Source organism: Seriola lalandi, unplaced genomic scaffold, assembly GCF_002814215.2.
Source record: "Seriola lalandi dorsalis isolate HSWRI2012SDOR001 ecotype SW California unplaced genomic scaffold, Sedor1 jcf7180002054259, whole genome shotgun sequence".
Classification (NCBI taxonomy): domain Eukaryota; kingdom Metazoa; phylum Chordata; class Actinopteri; order Carangiformes; family Carangidae; genus Seriola; species Seriola lalandi.
The window spans coordinates 320,582-335,127 of NW_019524812.1; the positions used below are offsets into that span (position 1 = coordinate 320,582).

Genomic DNA, 14,546 nt, shown 5'->3' on the forward strand with positions numbered 1-14,546 from the left:
TCTGTCTGTGTGAGAGACAGACTTTCGTTTGAAAGGTGTTATCTTCCCACACCTTCTGATCTTCTGTATGAAATAAGACAAAACGCCCTCTAGGCTCCACCCTCCTCCATGAAACTTTTCCCACCACACTGCAGCAAAGGTCCTCCAACATTATCCCTGAATATAACCACCCACCTCCCACTTCTGTCCCACTGTGGGAGCTGGGATCTGGGAGCACAAACGAGTGCCCACGGGACGGTGTATTGTGCAGAGGAAAGGCGATAGCCTTGGGTAAGGTGAATGTGAGCGGGGTTGGGCAGGGCGTTCTTAGCTAGGTGGGGTCCTAAGCTGTTTCTGTGCATTCAGAAAGGCTCTGTAAAGAGTTCCAGTGAGACAAAGAGTCTGTGGGCATGGAGGAAATCATTAGAGAAAGCAAAGCTTTAATCAGCCTCAACACTGGAGACAACAGGCCCTGCAGCTACTGGCCTGCACAGTCAGCACACCGAGCCGACCTGGTTACACTTCAGCCTCTGTGCTGTGTCTGTGTGTGTGTGTGTGTGTGTGTGTGTGTGTGTGTGTGTGTGTGTGTGTGTGTGTGTGTGTTTGTGCGTGTGTTGTGCTCTTTTCCTGAGACAAAGTCAAGCTGAAATGAACCCAGATCCATCTGCATCCTCATCCCTTTATCTCTTCTTCCCATATATACTGTATGTCTCTGCTGTTTTGTGCTGTGAACTAAGATGTAAAAACACCTTTATCATTTCTTTTTTGCGGTTTCAGATCTGAACTACTGTGGCACCCACCAGCCCTGTAAGAACAGTGGGACCTGCACCAACACTGAGCCAAACGAGTACAAGTGTGAGTGCCAGGAAGGTTTCAGAGGGCGTAACTGTGACATTGGTAAGTTTATTTAAATACTGCATGTTGATACAGCAGAGATGCACAGAGAAAGAGAAAAAGAGGAAAAACACTGTGTGGTAAAGGGAGCAAAAGTTAAAGTCAATGTGAAAACCTCCTCTTTGGTGATAATAGCAACTTGTACCACCATTAATTTTACACTATTGACTGTTAAGGTGTGCTACAATATTCACTGTAAGTATCAGTGTGGGTATCCAGGGCCTTTAAATTTCCTCTCTTTCTTCTCCCATCAGTCGAACATGCATGTTTGTCGTCCCCATGTATGAACGGAGCCACCTGCGTGGAAGACCCAACAGGTTTCAGCTGCATCTGCACCGACAGCTGGACTGGAAACACCTGCGCAGACGGTGATTGTCAATGCCACATGCACACACACGCACACGCACATGCACACACAAACACGTACACGCACAACTCGGAGCTGAAGGGCTGGGCAGTGTGAGATGTCTATGATTGGTTGTTATTGGATCAAAGCCAGTGAGTGACTCTAATCAATCCAACAGAGGAAGCTAAATTATCCTGAACACAAACAGTATCAACAGCAATCAGTAATCTGTCTCGCCCTGTGTGTGGCTGTGTGTGTGTGTGTGTGTGTGTGTGTGTGTGTGTGTGTGTGTGTGTGTGTGTGTGTGTGTGTGTGTGTGTGTGTCTGTGTGTCTGTGTGCTTGCATTTACATATGTATTTGCATCACCAAAAAAGAGAGAGACTAATGTGGAGCAGATGATGTAAACAGAGGTGACACTGTGAGTCAAGGGTTTATTGTCTGGTGGTTGAGTGTCATGGACACTTTTCAGATGTAGCGTACTGCCCCCAGACATATCTGGTTTTGTCTAGATCCAGATGAGGTGGACTGACAAGTACTTGAGGAGTAGCCACTCAGTTGATAGAGTGGTTTCTCCCGTCCAAATGTTAAGGTTGAGCAAAACAAGGAAATCTCTGAACCCCAAATATTTTGTGATGTGATGAAAAACAAAAGAGTAGTGAAGCAAAAAGCAGACGCTTGTGATCTGTGTGTTGCCTGCCGTCCACAAGAAAGGCAAAGGATTCCTCCAAAAAATGTAAAGTCACACTGGTTACTTACATAAAAAGGACAAAAATTGCAAGAATAACGAGTATCAGCTGCACACCACTTCTCCTCCTCAGGGTCAAATCACACTCACACAGACAAGTAAACACTATCAGCACAGACTTCATGTGAGAATTTGTGCTGCAACATCCGGTTTCAGACTCTCTAACTTCGGCCATTATAAGGATTTAGATACAACTGATAAAATACCAGCTGCTGATAAACGACAGCAATTCACAGCCACAACAATAACATGAATACAAGTAATCTGGTCCAAGAGAGTTGGAGAGTTTATTCTGACTCTGCAGAGACCCACTGACCTACAGGACATTACACCACGTGAGGAAGATATGATTAAGATTTTTTTTCCTGCATCACAACAAACTAACTGACACAGGCTTCTCAGTGTTTACCTTGACATCGAGATCGCTGGAATCTCTGAACTGTCATGTAAACAAGACACACGGTTTTTGTAATCAGAGTAAAATATTTCTGCTGAAAAAATCTGGTCTATTATCATAATCTATTTCTAACAGGATTTTACAAGAGAACATGTGGATAACAACAACGTCAGACGCAAAGGAACAAGGCTATAAAAACATTGTGGGGGGATGAAAACACTGATGTATCCATGTATTCAAAATAATTGAATTCAAAGTTCAATTATAACTTAAAAGAGTACTTGTTAAGTACTGTAAAAAGTTTGTCTCAAACCCAAACTGATATGATCAAGGTTATTTCCCAGACTTTAGAAAGTTTCTTTTAAAACCACAGAAGATATTAAGGCTTTTTATTGGCTGGGTATTCCTCCAAATTAAAAGTACAGTGGCCAATAAGTGTAAAAATGGTGGAATTATTAAGTAAACTTCTACTATAAACTATATGTAAAATTCAGAAATTCAGACACAGTTGCAATAAATGGGATCATCCTCCGTAAACCCCACCAAGCTTAGATACACCGAAATGTGAAACACACACAGACTCACATAAGCTGACAGGACTGGGTGACTGTTTGAGTACAGATCCCTTGTCCCTCTTGGTCACTGCTGTCATTGGTTTACATCGGCCCGCGCACTGTGAGATCTCCCACTTTCAGGTTTTGAAGCCTGGATAAAGGTCAAACGTGTTTTAGGCTGCGAAGTAACAACTGAGCTGTCACAACACGCTCGATCATGTGGTCCATCTGTGTGTGTGTGTGTGTGTGTGTGTGAGAAACTTATGTGTGTGGTAGTAGGTTTGGGTTCATGTTGTGTGTGGCGGCAGGCGAGATTGGATCATACAGGTTATGGTCTGTCAGAGCTGTGTGTGTAAACAAGCTGCGTTCCACATCCTCTGCTTTCACCTCGATCATTGTGAACAGCGCTGCAGGTCGGTCGCTGACATGTAAACACTTCAACAAGAAGCATTTTTATCAGAGAGAGAGAGACAGAGAGAATAGGAAGAGGGGAAAGACAAACAGAAGAATGAAGGCATTGTTTGTTTTTGCTTTGGTTCATCACCCTTTTTATTTGTTGCTCAAATGCGGGTCTATCTCTGTCTCTGTATGTGTTGTGGGGGGCTCGCTGGGGAATACACAGTGAGAAGATTGTCAGGCTTGCAGGGAATGACATCCAAAACCACAACACAGCTCTGTTTTCAGACTAGATTTAAATATATATATATATATATATATATACAACCAATATTAATTAAAGGCTTCTTTGTTTGTTATGGATTCTCTGTCTAGTTTTGGGAGAAGTGCCGCTGGCTTGACGTGGTTATTATTGCGCAGGGTCTGAGTGAGGGTCAGGAGGATGGAAAATGGTTGTTCTACAGGGTTAGGTAAATGAATAGAGGTTATGAGAGACACAGAGAGCTCTTGAGTGGAAGCCGTATACCACAGAGATATGCATGGGAAATGTTATGATGCAATTACTGCACAAATATGCCATGTGTAATATGAAGTTATGCATGGTTAACCCCTAAGCTCAGAGCTGTCTGTCTGTCTGTGCTTCTTTTTCCTCACGTTCCCTCTGTCTCTTTATCTGTTTTTAATTCCTTCTCAGAGCAGTGGAACCAGGCGTGGCAGCTCTGTTTTTCTATTCCCAGTCAAACCCGTCTTTCTCTTCTCCCATCATCCTTTCCTCTGTTTAAATTCACTCATTCCTCCCTCCTTTCCAGGAAAGGTTTGAGGTATCAGACATGTATGTGCAGCAGAGGATTGTATTTATCACTGTTTGCTCAGAAACCAGAGCAGCAGAAAAGAGAATGAAAACACAGGCCACCAAAGCATCCGCATACCAATGCGACAGTTCAGATCACACATGTCCGCATGGTGGCATCGCACACATTTACACGCACACAAAATGTCTCTTTAATATTCACACACGCACATTCCCATTACACAGACCAGTAGTTCATGTACAGTGTTTCCTCTCTCCCCTCCCAGCGGTGAGGCAGTGTGAACGGAGCCCTTGCGGACGTGGAGCGACATGTGAGGAGGCTCCGGGAGGTTACCGGTGCCTCTGCCCGCCTGGATGGACCGGCAGGACGTGCCAGCTGGGTCAGTGGGTCAGGATTAAACATTTAAGTGGAATTGTACATGTAGTATATATACATGTAGAGGGCAACTGCCTTTGAATAATGGTAGCCTGTTATGCCTATTCTTCTACATATTATAAGACATGCATAAATATTTCATACAACACCTTTCAAAACACAGTGGGAATATGCTTCAGTAGTGAGTAAATAAAGCAGAAATAACTAAATCAAGAGTAGAAGTAGGGCTAGGTAAAATGTCAGTAGTATTGTTTATTGACTAAGCAAAATCATGGTGAAAATATGATCTTATCACACATTCTACATATCTCTTTATGCAAACGAATTACAATTAATGGCCAAATTAGTTAAACAAGGTCGGCTCAGTAACTGTTCTGGACGGAGCTGCCCAGCTGTCACGAAAATGTAGATGCTCTACCTCTTGTCCAGTTGGCCGCAGAGGTGAGACTGAAAGTTCATTTTTGACCATGGACATGACAATTGACAATGGGTCTCACCACAAGGTCCATTTAGCGGCTGTTCTGGAGCTTTCAATTGGCAATCGTTAATGGTTTGGTTACACACATACAAAAAAGGTTTCATGTAGCCTAATGCAGAACAGTGATACACAGTTCATTTGAGCATTAGTTTAATTGTTTGTCATTTTGCTTACATAGCAAATAGTGCCTTTAAAGACAGATGATCATCAATTATTTCAATTATTTACTTAATTAAAAGATTGAAGAAGTAAGAGCAAGAATTGATGTTAGTTGAAAAAATGTTTAAAGGAAAAAAGCGTAGCACATTCTTGACTGTTTGAGATGCAGACACAAAGACCTTTAATGCAACAAAGCAAAAAAAAAACAAGGTGGCACACTCATTGCCAGTGATTCAATGCAGTTTAATTAAACCAACACTTCACCACACACACTGGCTTTATTGGGGATGAAGGTGTTGGGTTTCACTCAATATGAAAACACACAGAAGCCTTGAGTGTGTCACCCTGATTTACAAGCTTTGTGGCAAAGATTTGATTGCCAGAACAAACAGAGCAGAGTGTGAATCAGTTTATATGAGGTTAACAGGTACGTGATGTACTGCAGTTTGATGCCAGAACTATGTACTCCTCAACTAAGCTATAAAATATTTAACTTTGATCTGAGCTTGACAGACGCACAGAGCAAAGACACTACAGTTGGTGCCCCAGCATAAAAGTTAAACAGTTTAGCATACTGGGTGATCATTTTTCATCATTAAAGTATCAGTCTGTAATTGTTCATAGGGTGTGTTCTATTAACGAGAACATCTGGTATTTATCATCTTCAAAGGAATCTATTTGTAGGATTTTTAACATTGATCCTCTAACAAGAAAGATAAGCCTGAGCTGTAATACACAGCTGGTTTCAAAAGCTGCAAAAACCTGTTTCAGTGAGTAATATGTGATTATGTATCCCATTTGTGGTGAAATATGCATTGAAAGCTCAAATTAAAGAAGCAGCAAAGGCCAGCAGCATGTTAATTCTCCCATCAACCCATCCCGACTCTGAATCAGTGTTCTCTAAATGCACTGACACGTCTCTTTGTGCTGCATTCGCTCATATTGACAAGTATGCTCCCAGAGGGTGATTGTGTTAGATAGTACAGCAGAGGGAATATTGTCCACAATCAGGTCACACACACACACACACACACACACACACACACACACACACACACACACACACACACACACACACAGAGAGACTGTATCTACTGCATACAGAGTCTTGGAGGGTTATGAAGTAAAAACTGAGACATATTTCAGGTTGACAACCTCTCCTACTCCTCTGTGTTACAGTGATATGTCACTCTGACACTTGATAATCCCTTATAGTTCCATATCACAGGTCAGTAGCTCACAGTATAACACATGCACGAACGCGTGTACACACACACACACACACACATGCACACGCACACACACACACTCACACACACATTCACACACACACACACACACGCACACACACACAAACACACAGTTTTCAAACACAAGTGATAAAACTCTTTATAGCCTGAGCCAATAGGGAAAGCATCAGTGTAGCCCCAAATGGTGGAAAGCAATTACACCTTCTATCAGTTTCACTCTTTTATTAGTCAACTTCTGCCCCTACATTTTCTCCTGTTCCAGGAATAATCCCCAGGCTTTTTCTATAGATAACACCCCCCCACCCACACACACACAGACACACACACACAGACACACACACACACACATACACACACACACACACACACACACACACATACACACACATACACACTCTACCGGTGCTAAATCCTAATAGGCTTCTCACTGACGGTAACAGGTTTAGATTACCTATAACTGACTGACTACTTCCTCTTTATTCATTTAGCGTTTCTTTCTAATCCTCCTCCTCTGCTATCAGAGCCAAGCCCTCAGGGGTTCCTGTCTTTAACACACCCAGTACGACAGAGGGTGGGAATAGACACACATAAACTTAACAGAAGCCGTGGTGCAGCAGGGGGATCTATGCATAAACAAAGAAGATGCAAGAGGATGCTGCAAGGCATGACTTTGGATGTACTGTGCATTTGTAAACATCATATTCATTGGGAGCTATGAGAGGCATCCACTCTCCAAGTGTTGGTGTGCATCCTGTTGGCGTCTGCCCAGCAATTCTCCACTTCATGGTTCAATTCAAGCATCCACTTCAAAATTTAATTTAACTTTGGCTTAACAGGATGGTCAGGGCTCAGTGGGAGGCACACAGGATTAGATGCAGTAGTTTTATGGGATGTGTGTCTCTCAGTCGGAGGGATATATGTGATGTTTTATCTTATTTCAATGAGAAGTGTAATTAGTTTGGTGCTGATAGATTTATGCAACAAGAATAAAGTTGTTTTTAAGGGGACTACATTTGATCTCAACCAGAGCCAACTCAGAGACTGTCTGTGTGAAGTTTACATGTTCACCTTGTGTTCATGTGGGTTTCCTTTCCCCACTCCAAAAACATACATGCTAAGTATTACATACACTGCTGCCAGTGCCCTTGACTAGGGCACTTCAGTCAGAGCTTTGCCTGATAATCAGACCGAATCTGACTGAGCCATTTTGTTACACTTTGATTTGAATCACTGAACAAGACGAGGACGTAGGCAGTGATTAAGAGTTCTGGTCACAGGCCATTTAGTCAAAAAGAGATAAAATGACAAGGACAAATTTCCCAGAAGGAATCAATAAAGTATACTTTGAATTATTATAAATCAGATATGAGCTTGTCTGTTGGCTTAACTGATTGGCACTATGTATAAAATCTACAATTAAACTTCCCCCGCTTCATCAACTGAACTACAGATTTAATTTCAACTGGTTTCAATGGAAATGTTTAGTTTCTCATGATGGTATAATTGTGATGTGACCCATTTTCTGACTGTATACTAACCCTGTGTGCCTTATGTTTCCACACTGAAAAAGGTACAAAATATACTCTCATACACTATATATCAGCCAGTATTGTACACATTCTCCTCACTTTCTGTATGTACAACAGAAGTGAAGGTACTTCTACCAGCTGCAATACTGTAAATAAGCAAATTGTGAAGAGAAAGACCCAAGAACAGTTTTAGATCCATTTCTTTTCTCTAATTGTCCATCAAGCAATGACAGAGATTTTAAAAAGATATGTTTATTTTGCATTTTATCAGTTGTTTTAGAAATACTGTCCTCTTGCTGCTTTGTCCCTCTAGACACCAATGAGTGTGAAATGAGTATATGTGTCCACGCCCGCTCTTGCCGCAACCTGATCGGTGGATACCTCTGTGACTGCCTTCCTGGGTGGACGGGTCCTAACTGTGACATCAGTGAGTATAAAAGGAAGAGAAAGAAAAATGACAGAAGAACAGAGAGTTGATAGTCCTGTGGCAGGCAGTGAAACATGAAGGGCCTCAGTGGTTTGTGTTAGAACGGCAATTCCCCTGCAGCCCACAGTCCCTGTGAGCAGGAGGTCATTTTACTCCAACTCCAGTTCAATCCGTCATCTGTCACAGGGTATCGCTGGAATACACTAAAAATGTAACACAAACCGGTAACAGTGTGTGAAGGTTTGTTTTTGACTATCATCTCCTCTTACATTGTGGAGACATATTGTTGTAAAAAGGTACAGACTGGCATCCTGGTTGCACAGTAATGCAACATATTCAAATTTTACTCATGATCAGTCACTTTGTACATTGTTGTTTACAGCATCATAGTTGCACATGGAGCTTGTCCTTTTGTGACAGGTTAATGTAGTGTTTCTGCTTTCTCTGAATTCTAGGGAACAGCAGCTGTCAGGGTCTGTGTTTGAACGGTGGACGTTGTGAGGTGAGAATCCTGCCTTCCTCTGTCTAATTTGCCTGCTGTCTCTGCATATCAGTAACAACACTCGTCCTGCTTCATTGTCTTCCCCTCGCTCTCTCCTTTACACTGTAGTGACATTGTCGTCTTCTTTGTATTACGCCTTAACCCTAAGTCAAGAAAAATAACCTATTTTAAAAAAAAAAAAAATTTGCCTCAAGGTTTGATTTATTCTCAAAGGGGCAAATGTGTCATTGCCTGTGGTAGACTCATCCCCTTCCTTCTCAAGTGCCTCTTTTCCCTACCTCACATTATCATTGCTCTCTCTGTTTTACATATTTATATTTACATATTTATTTACATATAAATAACATACACCTCTGTTGTACCTAGGACCAGGTGTCGGGTTCCAGATGCTGGTGTCCACCTGGTTTCTCAGGGAAATACTGCCAAAATGGCCCAAGTCCTTGTGACAGCGCCCCCTGTCTGCATGGAGGACAGTGTGCGGCGAAGGATGGAAGGACGGCCACCTGCAACTGCCCCATGGGATATTCAGGAATCTTCTGTGAGGTTGTAAAACCTTCATAGATTCAAAGTATAGTTTAAAAGTTTGCAGGATTAAAACATCATAGTAAAAGACATACATAAAGACAATGTGTATTAACGTATGAAAAGTGGTTGAAAATTTGACAGGGAGAATATCAGGTACATACAGACACTTACACATAAATCCATGAGTGAAAATAATAATATTAAAAAGGGTGATAAATAAAATATCCTAAACATGACAGCAGATAAGCTCATCTACCTGAATCGGTTACCAGGATTAGTAGCCTGACAATATAATAATATTTTTCTGCCCTCCCTATGAGTGTTGACGCAAAGCTATGTTCCACTTAAACCAACCATTGGTGGTAAATTAGGATATATGGATAAATTAAACTGCAACACTAGCTGTTCCAAATGTTGTAGTATTTTTATTCAAAGGATAGGTTCATATTTTTCAGTTCGACTTAAACCAATAGCTGGGGGCCCATATGTACATTGAACCAGGTTTTTCTTGCTGTAATCATTCCCGTTGTTCATGCTAGCCATTAAGACATAATGCACTTCAGTGTAAATGATGGGAGACAACATCCACAGTCCTCAATATGTCAAAAAATATATTCTAAAGTTCAGCTGAAGTTAATTTGAGGTTTTAGCCTTCTGAGTTAGCTGAATCAAGTTAATTTCTGACGTCTTCAGTCTTTTGAGTATAAAGTTCCCTTTTTCTGTTTCCCCGGAAATTGTTTCCTTGTTGAGCTGTACTAAAAGGCAATAACTCTGGACGATATCCATGTGATTTGCTTGAGTCAGACTGCTGAGGACTCGTATTATCTTCAAATAGACATTTTAGTGTGTTTTGGCACAAAACAAGGACTGTGGATTTTGTCCCCCATCACTTAGGCTATACTCAAAACACATTAGGACAGGGTCTTTTAATGGCCAGTTTAGGAAGAAGGGATAATTACAGCAACAAAAACATGTTTCAATGTTCCTGTGGGAACATGACTGTTGTTTAAAGCCAGACATGAAAAATTGAGAGCCTATACTTTAAAGTGAAATTAAGTCTTATAATTTCCCATTTTACTAATGTTCCACCCTCTTTAAACATTTCAGAACCGCTGGAAACCTTTATAGGGTAACGGATTAATAAAACTGTGGATGTAGGAATAATTGCATGTCTTTATTACCCCTCTAATTGTTTCATTCTTTACGTTATTTCAGATAGAGTTGGATCTGTGCAATCCCAACCCCTGCCAGCAGGGGGTACCCTGTCACATCACAGAGGGCAGGCACATGTGTGCCTGTCCTGAGGGTTACTATGGGAACGAGTGCATGAGCCTCAAAAATCCCTGCATTGGTCAACACTGTTCAGGTGAGAGAAATACATGAAAAATTTATGTGTCTAAAAATGTACAAAATCTTTTTGAACTCAGGTCTAATCTCTCTGCCTTCATGCCTGTAGGTGCCATGTCTGACACAACACACGGGGGCATCAGCTTCTACATGATCCTGGTGGGCATCTTAGCGTTAGTGACAGTCTGTGGCTGTGCTGCCTGTGCCTTCATCCTTTCACACCTCCATCGAAAGCGGAAAAAGCAGCAGGCCGTCCCACAGGAAGAAGGCATCAACAACCAGAGGGAGTTTGTCAACCTCATCAGAAACGTGGACCGTCCCGTTCCCCTCCTGCCGCCCGCTGCCCCGCTCACACAGCCTCCAGCCCCTGCCCCCGTCTCACGTTGCTACGAGGAGATTGAACTGACCCTGCCGCCTTCCCCGGCCCTTTCACACCCTTCACCGGCGCTAAAGCCTGCCCACGCTCCCAAAATGGACATTTCAAACCAGGACAGGGAGAAGTTGAACCGCTTCCACCACACAGACAACCAGGAACTGGAGCTCTGACCCTTGAGCTTTTGTGCATCTGAGGAGCTTTTTTCGTTTTGTTTTGCATCCTACGCACTCTTTTGCTGACAGGAGCCTGTCTCCAGATACTGCCACTTTATCACAGTTGCAGTTAATTGGAAGACCCTTTGACCTTTGTGTGCTCAGATAGCTATCGGCAGACGCCTGAGAAGCAAAGGCTGCTAAGTAGAGGGGTCAAAAGTCTTACTGTATTGAACTCTTTGAGCCTATTTTGATGACTGTTGGAAGCAGCAGGTGCATGATGTCTGACTAAAAGACTCTTCAGACTCTTGAATTAATCTGGAGACTTAAAGACATGCCTTGGAGTGCCTGAGATACTGTCAAGAGGAAGTAGAGGATCATCCTCTATAGGAGCCTCTCAACGTGTCTCCTGGTCCACGGTGCCATGGGATTGATGTTCAGACCTCCATTTCTGTTTCAGACCTAACTCTGACAGACAGAGAGCGCGATGAATGGATGTTTATTTAACACTAGGTGTGTTTCTGTGTCTAGCTGTCCGTAAGTGTGTGTGTGAGAGTGAAAGAGAAAGCGAGAGTGTATATTATGAGTGTTTGTGCGGAAAAAATAGGAAGGAAAGAAACATTTTACTTAAAGAAAAGAAAAACAAAGTTGATATACTTGTCAAAAAAGAGTGCATACTCCTGAATTAAAGGCTTTTAAGCCTTTTGAAAACTGTTTTAAAACCATACACTGTTGCCTGCATTGTCTCTGTAATACTACAGTTTGTTAACGATGTATGATTTTTTCATACCTGTGTGTAAAATAGCTTTTTTTGTACATAAATATATTGTACATATTGATGCTCTTTTTGTACTGTGGTTTGGTCTGAAAGTATCTCTGTATTACTTTGCTCTATTTGTCCCATTTCACTTTCCATTTGGAACAACCAGCACATGTGGATTGTAATAAAGGTTTATTTACCAACACTCTTTTATATTTTTATTGCCCATAATCATTCACCACCAGCGTTAGGGCCATATTTGCTGCTAGAGGGAGGTGTCAGCACTGCCATACGAAGATTAACAACTACGGTCTTTACAAGAGAGAGAAAAGTGCTTCTCACACTTTTTTACATGTATATAACAAGTGACGTTTGAGATACTATGAAAAGCTTTCTTGTTAATATCTTTGTCAGAGGCCTTAGCAAGAATATCTCATGAGGGAGCAACAAGGAAAACATAGCCTTTTGTTTTTGTTCTCATTTGGTGTACATTTATTAGTTTGTAATTCAAGTGAATTACAGCATAAGTTGTCACAGTCCAATTTATTTTAACATGAACTCTGAAGTGCCCACAGGTCCATCTTTACAAGTTATGATTTGCACCAAGCAGTGTTCGAATGGGAAACTCACAAGACTCCACAGTTCCCATATGAACGAATAGGTAAATAAAAATGATCTTTAAAAAATGTAATCGTTAATAACAATGATCTTTGCGACACAGCGCAAAGATCTTCGTACCCTCTGTGTGTGTGTGTGTGAGTGCACTTTATGACAAGCTCTCTTGTCCATATCATTGTCAAATGCCCAAGGGAAGATCTTATGAAGCACATGGCTCACAGCCACTTTCAGTAGGTCAGTGGGTCACACTGTATACACAAGGTCTCTCTTGCTCTCTGTCTCTCTCTTTCTCTGACACACATTTATAAACAATGATGCTGACAGTGCCAGGAAAAATGGAAAACCACCTGACTGACCCCAGTCTTCCTACTAAAATTATTGTGTGGTTGTGAGAAACTTGTCTGTTATTGGAAAGTTGGTAAAACTTACAGTAAGTTGCAAGAATAGTTGGACTCCGAGGGAAACTGCTGCCAGTTAAACTAGAACTTCTTAGCACTCTGTAATTGTAAACTATTACCTAGGAGTTTCAGATATTATTTACTAAGTGCAGTACTTAAGGTTTAACAAAAAGTTTTAAAATACATCAAAGCATAAAGAAAAAATATTAAAAAACAAAACATTTTTGTGGCAGTGTGTGTATGTAAGCACAGCCCTATTCCAAGCATGCACGTGAGGCTGATAAAATGATAAAATGACAATGTGTGAGAGGAAGGGGTTTGTGTTTCGGGGCAGTGTAAAGTGACTGCAAGGTCACTGCAGCGACAATTAATGGACAAATGGATGTTACAAATGTGACCTCTGCCCTGTGCAAACAGCGGCAGGCTGGAAATGAACACAGGCTTCCTGTCACCACCCTGGTAAAGAGGAAATGTAGGAAATTGAGTTTACACACACACATGCACACACTACTGTATGTCTCTACACCTGCTGTGAGGACCAGGATGTCAGACCACTGCTTGCTGATTATGAAGTTTACACTCAGCTGAGAGGTAAAGCTGCCCCTCAGTCCAAGCCTTAGAGTTCCTAAAATGTATAAATATATCAATAAGAAGATATAGGTTGCATCTAAACTCCTGGTTTCTGTTATCATCCTTAAGTCTGTTCCCTTCAGCTTTGATACCATAGCATCAGGTCAAGCTAGACTCACAGAAGGTAGTTTTTATTAGTGAAGGAGGGACTATTCAAATCATTTAAGTTAACCTAAATCCCACACTATAAAAATACTTCATTATAAGTAAAGTCCCCCAATCAAAATTTTACTTAAGTAAAATTATAAAAGTATCATCAGAAAAATGTACTTTTACTTGTTTTTATATCATTGTATCATTATTATTGATCCATTTATATATTTAGTATTTTTATATACAGTAAGTAGGTACTTAAATGTTGCAGTTGGTTGAAATAGAGTTAATTTGAACTACTTCATATAGTGTTGGTGTGATCTGGTACAGAAGATATGGGGGAGAAAACATACATAGAGACATTGCTTTTTTTTTTTTTTTACAGTAGGGTATAATCTGTAATAATATATACATTATAAGATGATTACATGTTTTGTGTGTAAAATTTTATTTTAAAAGTAAATTATTACGTATTTCAGATAAAGGTACTGGGGTAAAAAGTAGAATATTTCCCTCGTAGGAAATGTAGTGGAGTAAGAGTATAAAGTAGAATAAAATGAACAGGACAGAGGCTTTTCAAGCCTCCTGTTTCTCCTGACAGCCAGTGGGTAATAGTACAAATGCAGTGTAATCTAGATCAGAGATTCAACATTTATACAAGGCCTATGCATTATAGACTGTTATAATAGCATCCTGCTTTGTTGGTGGCATGCATTATCATTGATCTTAGTTCAGTTCATATGGGTTGACACAATAAATATTAGCTCTTAAACAGGTCTGAGATGCAGTTATTCAATTCAATA

General features: G+C 41.0%; 1 protein-coding gene across 1 annotated transcript in view; it reads left to right on the forward strand.

Annotated features, from left to right (window-relative positions):
* The window catches only part of LOC111654141 (uncharacterized), a 46,860-nt gene extending 34,649 nt beyond the window's left edge, over positions 1-12,211 (forward strand). Inside the window, exons 7-14 of the mRNA XM_023405031.2 lie at positions 757-876; positions 1,128-1,241; positions 4,390-4,503; positions 8,229-8,342; positions 8,798-8,844; positions 9,211-9,387; positions 10,585-10,735; positions 10,826-12,211. Of these exons, the coding sequence (XP_023260799.1) occupies positions 757-876; positions 1,128-1,241; positions 4,390-4,503; positions 8,229-8,342; positions 8,798-8,844; positions 9,211-9,387; positions 10,585-10,735; positions 10,826-11,262 (1,274 nt within the window). The 3' untranslated portion in view covers positions 11,263-12,211. The remainder of the gene's footprint in view (positions 1-756; positions 877-1,127; positions 1,242-4,389; positions 4,504-8,228; positions 8,343-8,797; positions 8,845-9,210; positions 9,388-10,584; positions 10,736-10,825) is intronic.
* Positions 12,212-14,546: the final 2,335 nt, after the last annotated feature.